At 48.8% G+C, this 14,936-nt stretch overlaps 1 protein-coding gene across 1 annotated transcript in view; it reads right to left on the bottom strand.

Moving 5' to 3' along the window:
- Positions 1–14,936, bottom strand: part of LOC142364277 (cyclin-Y-like protein 1-B) — a 57,668-nt gene that overhangs the window by 36,870 nt on the left and 5,862 nt on the right. Inside the window, 1 exon segment of the mRNA XM_075443583.1 lies at positions 4,472–4,495. Within this exon segment, the coding sequence (XP_075299698.1) occupies positions 4,472–4,495 (24 nt within the window).

Genomic DNA, 14,936 nt, shown 5'->3' with positions numbered 1-14,936 from the left:
GAGGAAAGTTTGAGCCCTCTTCTCTGCCTCTGCTGGGGACTGTTGTGGCAGCTACAGTTGTGTTACAAGGGAACTGGGACCAGATGGAATGCACCCACGAGTACTGAGGGAGCTGGCAGATGTCATTGCTTAGCCACTCTCCATCACCTTTGAAAGGTTCTGGAGGATGGGAGGAAAGCCATTGTCACTCCAGGCTTCAAAAAGTGCAAGAAGGAGGACCCAGGGAACTACAGACTGGTCAGACTCGCCTCCATCCCAGGAAAGATGATGGAGCAACTCATTCTGGAGCTCATCATTAAGCAAGTGGAGGAAAAGCAGGCTATCAGGAGTAGTCAACATGGATTCACCAAGGGGAAATCATGCTTGAGCAATCTGATAGCTTTCTACGATGGCATAATTGGATGGGTAGATGAGGGGAGAGCAGTGGATGTTGTCTGCTTGGACTTCAGCAAGGCTTTTGACACTGTCTCCAATAATATCCTCCTAGTGAAGCTGAGGAAGTGTGGGCTGGATGAGTGGTCAATGAGGTGGATTGAGAACTGGCTGAATGGCAGAGCTCAGAGGGATGTCATCAGCAGCGCTGAGTCTAGTTGAAGGTCTGTAACTAGTGGTGTCCCCCAAGGGTCAGTACTCGGCCCAGTCTTGTTTAACTTCTTCATCAATGACCTGGATGAAGAGTTAGAGTGTACCCTCAGCATGTTTGCTAATGATACAGAACTGGGAGGAGTGATGGATACACCAGAAGGCTGTGCTGCCATTCAGCAAGACCTGGAAAGGCTGGAGAGCTACGTAGAGAGGAACCTGATGAAATTCAACAAGGGCAAGTGCAGGGTCCTGCTCCTTGGGAGGAACAACCGAATGCACCAGTACAGGCTTGGGGTGGACCTGCTGGAGAGCAGCTCTGCAGAGAGGGACCTGGGTGTCCTGGTGCATGACAGGTTAATCATGAGCCAGCCGTGTGCCATGGTTGTGAATAAGGCCAATAGGATCCTGGGGTGCATTAAAAGTGGAGTGTGGCCAGCAGGTCGAGGGAGGTTCTCCTTCCCCTCTACTCTGCCCTAGTGAGGCCCCATCTGAAGTACTGCATCCAGTTCTGGGCTCCTCACTTCAAGAAAGATGAAGAGCTACTGCAGAGAGTCCAGCGGAGGGCTACGAGGATAATTAGTGGACTGGAGCATCTGTCCTATGAGGAAAGGCTGAGGGAGATGGGCTTGTTTAGCTTGGAGAAGGCTGAGAGGGGACCTTATAAATGCTTACAAATATCTTAAGGGTGGGTGTCAGGAGGATGGGGCCAGACTCTTTAAAGTGGTGCCCAGCGACAGGACAAGGGGCAACAGGCACAAACTGAAGCATAGGAAGATCTGTCTGAACATGAGGAAGAACTTCTTCACTCTGAGGGTGATGTAGCACTGGCACAGGTTGCCCAGAGAGGTTGTGGAATCTCCTTCTCTGGAGGTATTCAAGACCTGCCTGCACAAGGTCCTGTGCAGCCTGCTGTAGGTGACCCTGCTTTGGCAGGAGGGGTTGGACTAGATGACCCACAGAGGTCCCTTCCAGCCCCAAACATTCTGTGATTCTGTGATTACTCAGGCACTTGTGGTCTTTTATATTTGCTTCCTTCCAAGTCTCAGCACAGGAAGCTTTTGCAAATACCTCTATTACCTGCACTGATGTCTGCTTCTCAGCACAGCTACTAGGGGTAAGTCTCACCTCTCTGTAATTTTGCTGTCTCAGAGTCAGTGGAAAGACTTCTGCTGCCCAGGTTGAAAGATCTACGACCAAACACTGCTATCTCAGCTCTTCGGCTTAGTCTTCTTTGTCAGTGGACATAGAAAAGGCACTACAGAGACATGGCTCTTCTTGCCTCATATAGAGGGTGAAAAACCCTCCAGAAGTGCCAAGTTGCCTCTGAGTACGAAGGCAGGAGTCTAGCGAGCTTCTCAGATGCATGTCAGGCATCACAGCTTGGGCAGAGATATCCACGCCTCTGTGGTTGAAGGCAAAATTCTCTCATCTGAATCTCATCCAAGGTAGCTCTGCAGTGAAAGAAGCCAGCTGAACCAAGGGGTTTTATCTCTGCCTTCCCTGCAGACAAAGGAGGGTTCTGGATCAGCTCTGCAGAGCAGAACCGATCTCATCCTCAGGTGAATATCTAAGACAGATGGAGCTGAATCACCATCTGAAGGATCCCTTTCTCTCCTTTCTCCCTCCTCATGAATGTACAGACCAGAAATCTCATGTGGCAAAAGAGCAGAGAAACCCCGCTTAATCTGGCTCTCCTTACATGTTCAAGGCATTGGAAGTTTATGCTAGATGTCTTGGGCAGGCTTCACTCACCAGCTTAGCCAGTGGAAGTGATCCAAACGACATCTCTTCATGTAGCATCCTCCAGAGGAAGCCATGGTCCCCTTGGCTGAGGAAGACTATTGAGAAGAGGTTGATTTATTGGAGGAGCACTGCATGCCTCTATGTCAGGAAACGTGTGAATGAACAGCTATCACCTTGCAGCCTCACTTCAGGCTGTACACGATTGCCTGACATTGTTTCCTCTCCATTCACCTGGTAGCTATTGACTGCGTGTGCTCCCAGTTATCTTTCCCCGTCAGAGCTACACCACTGTACTCCCACAAAGAGGGTCTTTGTGTGCACACACACAGTGTAAACACTCTCCAGTTGAGCTCCATATAGGGAGAACATACATCAGAGAGTCACCAGCTTTGTCAGCACAACAACATCCTCACACCCACCTCATTAACACACTGAAGCCCAAATTGGCCTACCGAGGAGGTGGTTTTCTGTTTTCCCTCTGTGTGCCACAGGGAGTTTGATCTCGGGGGTATCTTATGGGCTTGCCAGAGATGGATAATGCTCTGTCTTCACACAGGCCAGGTAAATATCAGCGACACAGTTCTCGAAAGTGTGGCTATTTGCTGACACACAGGAGATGTCTGAAGCAGCCATGTCCCAGGCACCTGGAAATGTCAAGTATTTGGTGCTGCATTTTACCGTGGTCTTGAAGCCTCCAGGGTGGGAGATTAATGAAAGCAACTATAGACATTTGAATACAGAGAGGCTTCTAATTGCAGTTAAGGCCTAAGTCTTCAGTCTTCCTTGCAGTAAAGTTCTAAGTGAAGATCGAAGTGCGAAGTCAGACAAGATGAATAAGGGGAGATTGATCTCCCTTGCCTTCAGAGCAGGTGTCTCCAGGTAAGCTATTCATAAGCAGCTCTACAGGGAGTCTGCAAAGATGCATCAGGTGATGATTCCTTACATACACTGGCACCAGCCCCAGTACTGTGAGCAGTTGCGTGGGGCACCTCAGCCTGGCATTGGGTCTATCCCCCACACCAGCTCTGCTGCCCGAAGGTGACCACTGAGCAGTCAAATTCCAGGATTGCTACAAGACATTGCTGTGGCTGTTTCTTGTCTCACTGTAACCAGGGTGATAAAATCAGTTGACCATAAACATGAACAGTGCTGCTATGTTCCTGGTACAGCCCTACCCATCTGGACATTAGGTCTGGGAACAGAGGGTCTAGTCCTGAGGTAATCATTAATGTTAAACAATAGTGGTGAAAGGGGATTTTTTATAGAAATAGCATTATAGTACCTATCTATTGTGTAAATTAACTGAAGCAGAGAGTCTTGCATCTCCATACAAAGGGGTTAATTTTTGATAGAGGCTAGAAGTCACCTAGAACCGGTCAAGATGACCCCACTGTGTGGATGGGAGCCAAAAGAGAACTGAGTTTGCGCAGAAACTGTGATGAAGAAGATGAGCCTTCATCTTGAACCCCCGACGACCACCACTAGGAGGCACTGCGCAAGCACAGCTGGGAGAAGTCTATGGAAATGACTTCTTGGAACTGATTTTAATATGAAAGGGAGACGTTATGTAACCTCATGAATACATATATTTTTGATCTATATAAACTGCATGGAAAAGGTATGAGGTATGCACGTTTGGTGGAATTATCCCCCGTGCATCCAGCGCTGCAATAAAGAATGCCTGCCTTTTAACACTACGTTGATGTTACAAGGTTTTATTCCTGGATTTTCGGTGACATCATGACCCAGGGACACTGCACTCCCTTACAGGAGTCCTTCTGTCTCTGGCATTCCTGCTGCCAGCCACATTAACCCCTTCTGCATTTGGGTCTTCTTGCCCTCCACACTGGATCATTGCTTGGTCCCAGATTACCACTGCCAAGCAGTTATAGTTTGAATTTCCCCTTCAGTGCACACACAGAAAAACACACATGCCCAAAGGGCAACTCACAGGTGTGCACTTATCAAGAGGTGTGTGCACATACCAAAGGAGCCCATGCGCACACCAACATGCACAGCCACCCCCCATACCAACACGTACGCAGAGATGTGCAAACACACACGCTTACACATATGCATGCTCCTGCACACATATATTTGCATACAGATATACACGTACAATCCTCTGCACAAATGTACTCACACAAAAGCACACATCTACACGCACCTGTGCCCACACAATTAAGTATATGCAGGCCAGTGACACACATTCCTGCTGTACTACAAGGCACATTGTTGTCCCAAAAAGCAGGGTTCTTTCACCCGGTGTGTGAAACGCCAATACACACACAGAGCACAGCTAATTAATTGCATATTTGCGCAGATATGGGTGTCTGTCTCAAAACAGCACCCCAATCATTCAAATTAACAGTTCTTTATACACAAAGCATTGACATATTCGTCTTCCTGATACATATGCTTTGTTATTCTAATAAATGATTGGTTAAAGTCTCGTTGTCCAGCATGTAAATTAATATGCATGCTGAGTTGTTCTTCTTCAACTTCATCATTTGAGTTGGTGGTATAATTGGGGTAGGTGGTCTGTGAGTCGGTGGTCTCGATCTCCCCCTGCCAGAATTTCCTTTCCCCTAGTGACCTGTTTCTTTTTTCAAGTCTCCGCGTTTCTTAGTGGTTTACCAGCTGGGATACTAACACATCAGTTAAACTGCTGCTCTTGACAGCCACATCCTGCTTATCAGACAAACGCACCTTGTTCAGATAAGATTAACTTCTTGTCTGGCTTTAAACCAGCAAGGGTAGGGCTACACAATGGACATCTCTAGCAGCAGTGTCTCAGGACAGCTCAGTTCAGAGAACAATGTGTGTGTGCTAAAACACATACACACTCATGGACACAGTTGCCCAAACTCAAACACGCCGAACGTTAGTATACACCCATGTTTTCACGTGCATTACCACAGGCACACACATGGAACGTGTGAATACACACAGGAGCACAGCCAGGAGAAAAGGTAGGTGAACTCTATCATGCACACACACCACTGGGATCCAGGACTCCCAACACCAGCTCTCAGCCCCTCTAAACAACTCTAAGCAAGTCTTTCAGACACTGCAATCAAAGTAACCGTTCAGTCACTGGCCAGCCCTATCAGCCTCGGTGAGCTCAAGGTGTTGACAATGATTCAGTCAGCTGTTTTCTCACTGTAAGACAGAGAGAAACCACAGCAGAGTCAAAGCTATCGTGGCCTTTCCAGACATTGAGCCTCTCCACGTCCCAAGTCTGTGTGTGAAGGAGAATATGAAAACTAGAGAACATCCCCATTGCTGCAGACCCACAAAGAATTCCCACACTAGAAGGAAAAGGAAATCCTGCAGCCTTAGAAGCTCTCAAATGAACCTTCACGGTATCAACAGTCTGGGACCAGCCCCTGCCCTTGCAAAGGGAGCAGTGCCACAGTGACACACTGATGTGGCAGCAGAAGGGTGTGTGCCTGGGACAAGCCAGCCTCCCCTCAGGCTACAGACATGGAGGCTCTAGACTCACTGTAGTGTTAATAGCCTCTCTTCAAAAGGCAGAGATTTTTTCTCCCTGTCTTCTTGATAGAGCAGGAGTGGTAGAATGGCTTGGTGGGCACCTGCAGCCAGCCAGGGTCTGCACTTCACTGATAGATTAAACAAAGAGAAAAAGCACAGAATGCGCATGATATTAGGGCTGCAAGTACCAGAGACATCCTGTCCCCCTTGTCCCTTGCCCCATAAAATAGTCTGGTTTCTTGTATGTTGTAGATGACAAGGAGGAGCCTTGGTGTGGCTGGAGGGCAGGAGCATCCAGCATTTCATGTTTGTTTCTGCATGGCTTGCAGTGAGGTGAAGCAGTCATGTAAGGCTCCATATAATGGTGCTGCATGAGATAAAATAAAGGAACTTTTTTCACAGACAACTTGGAAGTGGGGGTGTCTCCTCTGGTACCCTGAATACAGCCAAGAGCTCTGCAATGCTGACTGCTGTCCCCACCCATTTTTATGAGCTGGGTGGGAGGTTGCAGCCTTCCACCACTGCCCTCCCTTAACACAGCTGGCTGAACTAGATCTGTGAACCTGGCACAGTGTGGCTGCTCAGGCCTGTGATGTTTGTGTGGTGGGGCTTTCTGAGCACAGGCAGGCACTTAGCAGCTCCAGGTGAGGGCTGGTCATGTCTCTCAATCCTATTTGGGCTGGTTTTTCCTGCACTGATATTTCTGGGACATGGATTTGCCTGCATGGAAATATGCCATTCTCATTTTACAGTGTTGCATTGTTGTGTTTTCTACAGACTCATTCCCCAGCTGTCCTCTCTCGTAGTGTCCAGGACATCCCCCTGTGCCTCCTCAGCCTCCTGCTGGGTAGGTGCAGTCAGCAGGTTGTTGCCAGCAGAAGGGGACAGCTCACACCTTGGGGACAGGCTGCACTCCTCCCAGTGCTGCTCCACGCTCCCCTGGGAAGGCAGGGGGCTGTGCCCGTACCCCTGAGGCAGCACAGCAAATGCACATCAGCGGCCTCTGGCACACGGCAACCCCATGACGATGGCTGTGCCCAAAAGCCAGTAATTTATGGTGCTACGCCAGGACCCAGCCCCTTGCTTTCTAGGCCGGCCAGGGTTCTTGAAAGGCAAATATGGCTGCTGGACAACCCCTGCTCCTAGCAACATTCTACTCCTTGAAAAGATGTCAGCATGCCCTGGGAGGACAGCCAGTTGTGCTCTAAGGCTACAGTCCTGGAGGGAGGGGCCCACACATTGTGAAGGGCACAATCCTCCCCACTGCAAGCTGAGCAGATATGGAAGGAAGATTTTCCACCAATGGATATTAATGGTTTCTCCTGCTAGTGGTTTGTGGCCAGTGACATACATTGTGGCACTCTCAGAGCCCATGTCATGAATGAGTGGTTAGGTCACTTAAATCATCAGACAAAGGTTTGGCAAAAAAAGATTTTACTGAAAATTTAGAAAATGTGTTCTTACAAAGTTTGTTGGCAAGTTTCACTCTATTACTTCTTAAATGAGTGGAATACTAAATCAAAAGGGGTTTTGAACAGAAAATGGTTTATACAGAGTGAAAGAAAGTGTAAGGGGGTAGGGAGACCCTCCCATTTAGTCACCAGCTGCACACTGGACCCCTCTGATTTCTAAACTCCTTCTCAGAGAGAAGCCTAGGTACAGCTGGATCCAGAACTGGCCTTAGACCACAACGTTCTATGTCTAAAGGGTATGTTTAGTAGCAATTCATGGTGTGTTCAGAGTTGAAAGAAAGAGACAATCACAGGAATTTAGCAGCTATTAATCACTGGTTACATTTACAGAGTGATTAGAAAGAATTTGCAATCACAGTCACAGTAATAGAATATTATCTTTTGAATCGATTCACACACACAATCACAAAAATTCCCCTCTTGTTCAGTGAAAGACTCGCTTCAAATCAAGTGATTTCTCAATGGGAGAAGGCTGAGTCTCAAGGAGATCAGCCCAGGTGATGCCAACAGAGTTCGAGACATTCTGAGAAGCGTCCCACTTGGAGTTCCTGAGTGCAGAGTTGTGAATGACTTCACGGACCCCAATCTTGTGCTCGATCAGAATCATTTTATTGCTCAAGTGAGTACCGTATATACTAATACAATAGTTACTAGAGCCAGTCAGCTTTGGATTCGTGGCTTTTCGAATGCCAGTTCACAGTTGCTGTTTTCCAGGATATTTTGCAGCTGGATGTGTGAAAACAGCTAATCTCAAGAGAACAGAGAAGAGAGGCGCAGGATGCGCTGATCTTTCAGGGCCATGAGACAGTGCTGTTCTGTCTCAAATTATATGGTTTCCCACAGTGCAGCCCACTGAGGACCAGAAGACCTCAAAGGGCCTTCCTTGTACCGCTGTTTGTAGGGTCTCAGGATGATTGAGTATAGGCATGAGTACTTTTCCATGCTGGTCACAATCCATATGATGCAATCCTGATATTTAGACAGTAACTATACAATTCCAGTACTTCCCAGAAGGTACAGTTCTGACGTTCACCAGGCAGCTGTGACTACAGGCGTCAGTGGTTCCAGGTGTGATTGGGGGGTGCCTGATCCACCCAACTCACTGCCCTTTCAAAAACATTAGGAAAGTGCCAAGTTGTACTAATTCACTGCCCTCATTTAAAGACAAGAAATAATGGCTAGTCACACCAGCTAGCTATTCTGGCAGTGTAACCAAGAACACAGTGTTGGCTAGTTCTGGGTGCCACGTGTGACCAGCCGTGCCAGGTGTGACCAGGCATGCCTGCTAACAGTTCTTGCAGGGTAAGCAAGAATGTAATGTTGGCTGGTTTCGGGATCACCAGGTGTGAGGTGGGGGTGGTTGCACCACCACAGCCCACCCCAAGCTGTAAGTGGTGGGCACCCTCCTGGCTGCAAGGTTAGAAAGATTTTTGAGACAATTCTTCTGTGCTTCCTCACCCTGATCTTGTTAACATTCATTCACTGTCTTCTCGGGGTAATGGGGTGGTTTCCATGAATTCGGGTTACCTCTGCCCTGGTATCCAGCAGAGCCATAACCCATTGTTTATTACGCTGGCTCCACAGTGTTACAAGCAGAACACAAGGGCTGTGTTCATTCCTGCTCATGGTCATCCCTGTCCCCATCCCTGTCGCTGTGCTGAAGAGGGCATGTCCCTTCCCTGGGCTTGTTTGCAGGGAAGGGGGGCTGCCACTCCCATGCACCCCCTGCTCCATCGCTCCACCCTGCCATTTGCTGCCCAGATCCCTTTGAGCTGCTGCCCCTGAGTACCACACAGGGCCACTGCTTCAGCTCCAAACATCTCCATGTCCACTCCAAGCACAGTAGTAACAACCAAACACAGCACGCATTTTCCTTGCCTTTTCCTTGCTGCACTTTCTGTTTCTGAAAACAAGATAATACTCCATGTGGCCTGGAACATTCAGCTAATTCCTCCTCACTGTGTACAGAAACAGACAGGCATGCGGTCTATCTCTGCTTCACTCTCCTTTTTCTACAAAGGCATTTCCCACTGGGACCTGCCAACTACACCAAATGTTTTGCACTGGGAGATCCTGGTTTGTTTTGATTCCCATAGGAAAGGCATCCAGACTCTGAAAAGTGTTGTTTAAAATGCCGTTTGTTACACAAGACCATGACTACGAGGAAAGAGAAGGCAGTATAGATGATCCTACATCCTTCAGATGCTAGGAGCCCTAAGCTATGTGCTGTCAAATAGGCAACTCCAACCCGGGCACAGCACGCCCTGCCCACGAAATGGTTCCCCTGGTTTGGTCACTCAAGCTTTCAGAGGATTTTCATAAAATAAAGCAGCTTTATTCATCATGTCTGCTGTCAGATAGAAAGGATGTTCATTTGAGAACTTCTTACTGCCTTTGTAGATACAGATAAACACTAGTGCAATTACTGGCCCTGAGAAGGAACTGCCTCCAGGCTCACCAACTGGCTGAGTCTGCCATCTGGCTGAGAGATCTGGGCAGCACAACATGGGTCTGAAGGTCAAGCTCTGCGGTAGCACAGCACAGTTGAGGCCAGGGACTCCTAAGGTTATCTGTTACATCAATCCCTTACTCCTTGCTGTGTGGTGATCTTTGGGTGAGGGTCACGGCACCCTGCCAGTTGTTTCCTTCATGTGAAGAAATGACATCTCTTGCACCTGCTCAGAGTGGCTTTTAAATTCTTCTTTCTTAGGGTGTAAATCAAGGCATTAGACAAGCGAGTAAGAACAAGAGAAGCACAGCCACTGTTCTGCCTAGTGACCCCTTGCAGGGGTCTCCCGGGTAGGCGAAGGCACCTTGGCTGTCGAAAGAGGCCACAGCAGTGAAATGGGAAGCACAGGTTGAGACAGCTCACTGCCTGCCTTCCACAAAGCGGAGTCACTGCATGATTTATATCACCATTACAGATAATCATCCTCTGGCAAGAACGCCCTTAGTTTGGAGTGTAAAAACTGCACGGATCCTGTACCTCTTTTTTTGCTTTGTCAAAAGGGCTTACTCATCTGTCCGATATAATGCCATATCCTCTTCAGCAAGGACAACTGCAGATAGTTTCATCTTTGCAAAGGACCTGAGGGACCTTCTGCTTATTACAAGGTTTAGTCCAGTAGGGTTAGGAAGTCTAACTGTGCTGCTGTTGATGGTGGTTAGTAATAGTACCGTGAGGAATAAAAGATTTCAGACATGCAAGTGAAAAGCCCTTACGAAGCTTTAGGCCTTCGGTCATTCAGATATATGCTTCATGAGCCATAATTTCCTGTCATGGTATAACCTGGCAGATGGCAACCAGGACCAGACAGCCACTCGCTCACCCCTCCCTTTCCCTTCAGTGGGAAAGGGAGGAGAATGGACAAAGAGTAAAACTCATTGGTTGAGGTAACAACTGTTTAATAAGACAACAAAGGCAATACTAATACACATAATAACAATAATAACAATAACAATAACAATAATAATAATAATAATAATGCAAAGCAAGCTATACAGAATGTGACATTTTTTCTTGCCGTCTGACAACCAATTGTGTTGCCAGTCCCCAAGAAGCAATTGTAGAACTCACAGGTTTCCTGGAGATCATGAATTACAGAGGAATTCACCAAAATCCTGAATTTCAACAAATTCACAGAAAAAAAAAAAATGACGACTGAACTACCAGCAGAAACTGAACACCTGGAAAAGAGCAGGTTCCTGACCCCAGGAATAGCCCTATTTATAAAATGAGCATGACGTCTATGGCATGCGATATTTCCATTGGCCTACTTGGGCTAGCTGTCTGCCTATACTCCCTCCCAGCTCCTGTACACTTGCTCGTTAGCTGGATATGGAAAACTAAAAAAGTCTGTGATTTCTTAGCAAGAAAGAAAACCATCAGCGTTATCAGCATTCTTCTACTACTGCATGCAAAACACAGCAGCTACTGGGAGGAAAAATAACTCAATTCCAGCCGAAACCAGGACATTCCCTCTTGATGGAGGACATGGTTATGGGGATTTCCATCATTCCACTTCTACACTTTTGCCAAGATATCTGGATTTTCGTTCAGGAAATAAGACATGAACCTGTAGTAGCTGCCAAGAGACATTTCCACCAGTCAGAAGGGATGAGATTTCCATATAAAAAAATCCCTTCCCCCCAGAATGGCAGCCAAATCCTGAGCAGAGGTCCTCTGGGGGGACCAAAGAAGCAGTCAAGAGCTTTGGGCCCGCCTGCAGCTCTCTAGGGAAGTGCACCCAGGCTCCTTGTCCTTGCTGATCTTCACATTCTCTTGCATGTTCTGTACCAGAGCAATTCGATCTCCCTCAGAAACAGACCGTTTCACTGTCTCCATTTCTGTGCTGACTGCCCTCAGATGCTACATGCTTAGCTCCGATCTTGAGCCTCAACACATTCAGTGGCATGGGCAACTTTTCCCTGCTACTCCTGCTGATGCCCACTGGCCATGACCCCTAGAATGGGTCTTGGAGGGGTGAGCAGCACCTATTGGACATCCCAAAAGCTATTCCTTCCATTAACATTCTTGCCATTCTGCAAAGCAAATCATCTTTCGGAGGGCCAAACACAACCCCTGCCACCCCAGCGCAGCTCCAGCCATAACAAGAGGAACACCCTTCCTTCAGAGCTCGTGGGGCTACTGAGCCCTCAGGGCCTCCTGCCTTTCTGGGCATTGCTGGGCAGAGACACAGTAAGGCACAACCTGACAGTCACTGACAGCACAGCACCGGTGGATGTCTTCCTCGGACTCAAGCATTGGTGTCCAAAAGAGAAGCCACTGCAGCGTGTCCCAGCCTCCCATTCTTCTGTGAATGCAGAACGGTCTCCTTGTGCCCTCACCCCCTCCCACCCCAGACTAACACCCTTCTCCTTTGGCAAAGGGGAGTGCAGAGAGGGAAGGACCACAGGGAGGCCAGGCTGGAATACAGCAGAACTTTAATGAGTGAAAAAAGCGAAAAATATCACTTCAGTGGAAGCCAGCAAGGCTGGGAGCCCCAGAGGAAGCCAAAAGTCTGTGGTCCTTGGCTGTGGAGATGTTCCTGCATAATGTCCATCTACCTGCTCCGTGGAGGGAGAGGAGACATGGTTCCCACTAGGCTGGCCTTGGGGATACCATGTTGCCAATGGGAATCAAAGCAAACAAAGAAAATGGGTAGAAAGGCTAAGTCATTCAGCTACACAGAAAAAATATCCAAACTCTAGATCCTTTGCCCAGTACCACCTTCTGAGTTCCTGGAGATGTCTACCTGGGGAATTCCCAGCATCTTTATGAGGCCAGGTACCTTCTGCCAGAGTAGCGGCTGGAAATGCCAGAGAGGTCACAGCACCCAGAGTTGATGGGCACTCCATCACAGCTGAGGATGCGGCCAACAGCAGCAGAGGTGGAGGAGCCCACAACAGTGTTCTGTGGGTAGGAGCTGAGGATGGGGCCGGGCAGGGTCACCACCACAGCAGGAGGCTCGATGACGACGGTGGAGTTCTGGCACTGCCTGACACAGGGCTCATTGCAGCTGTTGGCCAGTGGGGTTGGGCCGCAGGGCCGGCATGGCAGGCACGGGTTGTTGCAGGACATGTCTCTGGTCTGGAGGTACAGCTGTGAGAGAAGACAGAGAGGAAACAGAGCACAGGGGTGTATGAGGAGCAGCCTGGTTATCCTGTCACAAAGGAACCAAGTTCGCTAATGAGTGGGGTGCTGGAGGCTCAGCCAGGAGCCACAGAGACTTCATCACCCTAAAAAGAGCAACCTTGCTGAGTGAGGCTCTTTTCTAATTCATAAACCAAAAGCCCCCTCAGCCACATTCCAGCCTCTCTCTATGCAGAACTTCTCCCCACTTTCCTCTGTCATGACAAGAAGATCCAAACCACAAGAAGGGACATAACCACTATCAGCTGGGAGGTCCATTGAGGAGAGATCTCAGTTTGGAAGAGAAGGGACTTCAGACTCACCTGGGTCCCAAGGAGAAGGAGCCAAGGGAAGTGGGTGAGAGAGCTGAGACTTGGGCTGGCTTTTATACCTGCCCTTCATTGCCGCAGGAACAGAGGCTCCCTTTGCAGAGGTAAAAATTTTCTGACAAGCTCATCTTGAATGCAAAGCATCACAGCTAATGATATGGGTTGTGCTTTGGTTTCCAACACTGCTGCCTTGTCATTTCCAGGTTTGTGCCATGCCCATTCCCCGATGAAGGCTTCTTTCAAGCACAGGGATGAAAGGCGCCAGGATTTCTAGGGCAGGAATGCAGCAGTGCTGGCAGAAGACTCAGCTCCGGTGCTGGACACGTCCAACAAAGACAAGCCATGTTAGCATGGTCCACTCTGGTGGAGGTGTTTGAAGTGCCCTTCATAGGAAGAAGCACCAGCAATAGTCAGCGGGACAACGTGTGCTCTTGTGCTTGAGGGTTTGCCCTGCTCTTGTCTTTTGCTTCCTCTTCAACTCATCCCGATGTTTCCCTCTTGTGTCTCCCTGTGTGTCCCCATCCTTGAGTGTCACTCATCAAGAGGCAATGTGCTGCTCATGGTAGGGATACTCTCCACTGCTCTCACCATGAGCACCACAGAGCAGTAGATTGCCAGGTTCAGGAGGAGACTGAGTGCACCTGAGAGGTGACGGCAACATGCTGCTAGAGATCTGTTCAGGGAAGAGGCACTCAAATGCAGCCTGTGGAGGAACCAGCCCATGCAGTCGTGTGGCCTGGGTTCTCACTGCCTAGGAGACAGATCCACAGAACAGGATGAGTGGTTTTAGGAGACCCCCAGCTGAACAGGAGAGAGCAGTGTGCCTTTGCAGCAAACAGGACATGCGGCATCCTGAGCTGTGTTAGTCAAAGTGTTTCCAGCAGGCCTGGGAAAGTGACCCTGACCTTCTGCCCCTTCTGAGACTTCATCTGGACTACTGCATCCACATTGGGGCTCCCTGGTCCAAGAAAGATATCGACATACTGAAGTAAGTCCAACAAAGGCCACCAAGTTGGTTATGGAGCTGACAAACATTACATGCGAGGAAAGGCTGAGAGCAGCGGGCCTGCTCTTCTTCATGAACAGATGTCTCAGAGTAAACCTGCTTCCTTTCTGCAACTCCTTTTTCAGAGGAGACAGAGAAGATGGACCTAGTCTCTGGAAGTGCCCAAGAGATGGCACATGACAAAATCTGATTAAGCAATAGGCCAGAAGAAATAACAAGGAAAGGAATGCGTTTCCCAGCAAGGCCATGCAATGTCCATCCTGAAGGTGTTCAAAGATGGACTCAATGTGCCCTTCAACAACCTGATCTAATGGCATCTGTTCTGAGCATAGGGATGGTCTAGATGACCTCTGAGGTCCCTTCTCACCTACATTATGACTGTGATTCCCCCTCTCCCTTGCCCTCCCTGACCCCTGCAAACCCATGGGCACATTTATCCTCATACTCCCCTTACCACAGCACAACTTTTAGGCATCATGCACAGACTGCAGAAAGGCAGCTGAAGGGAGGCTCCCAGTCCAGTCACTCCCATCTGCAGGAACTCAGTGGCTGCTGTTTCCAGCCCCTGAGCTCAGAGACAGCTCAGGGAAGCTGGTCCAGCTCCTGGGTCAAGGCCCTGCATCTGTCCCATGCTGCAGCTCGCTCTCTGCAGGCTTATTCTTGCTGGGGAGTCC

The sequence above is a fragment of the Opisthocomus hoazin genome, chromosome 26 (genome assembly GCF_030867145.1).
Source record: "Opisthocomus hoazin isolate bOpiHoa1 chromosome 26, bOpiHoa1.hap1, whole genome shotgun sequence".
Classification (NCBI taxonomy): Eukaryota; Metazoa; Chordata; class Aves; order Opisthocomiformes; family Opisthocomidae; genus Opisthocomus; species Opisthocomus hoazin.
The sequence above is the reverse complement of the archived record's forward strand: the minus strand, read 5'-3'. Positions and strand labels throughout refer to the sequence as shown.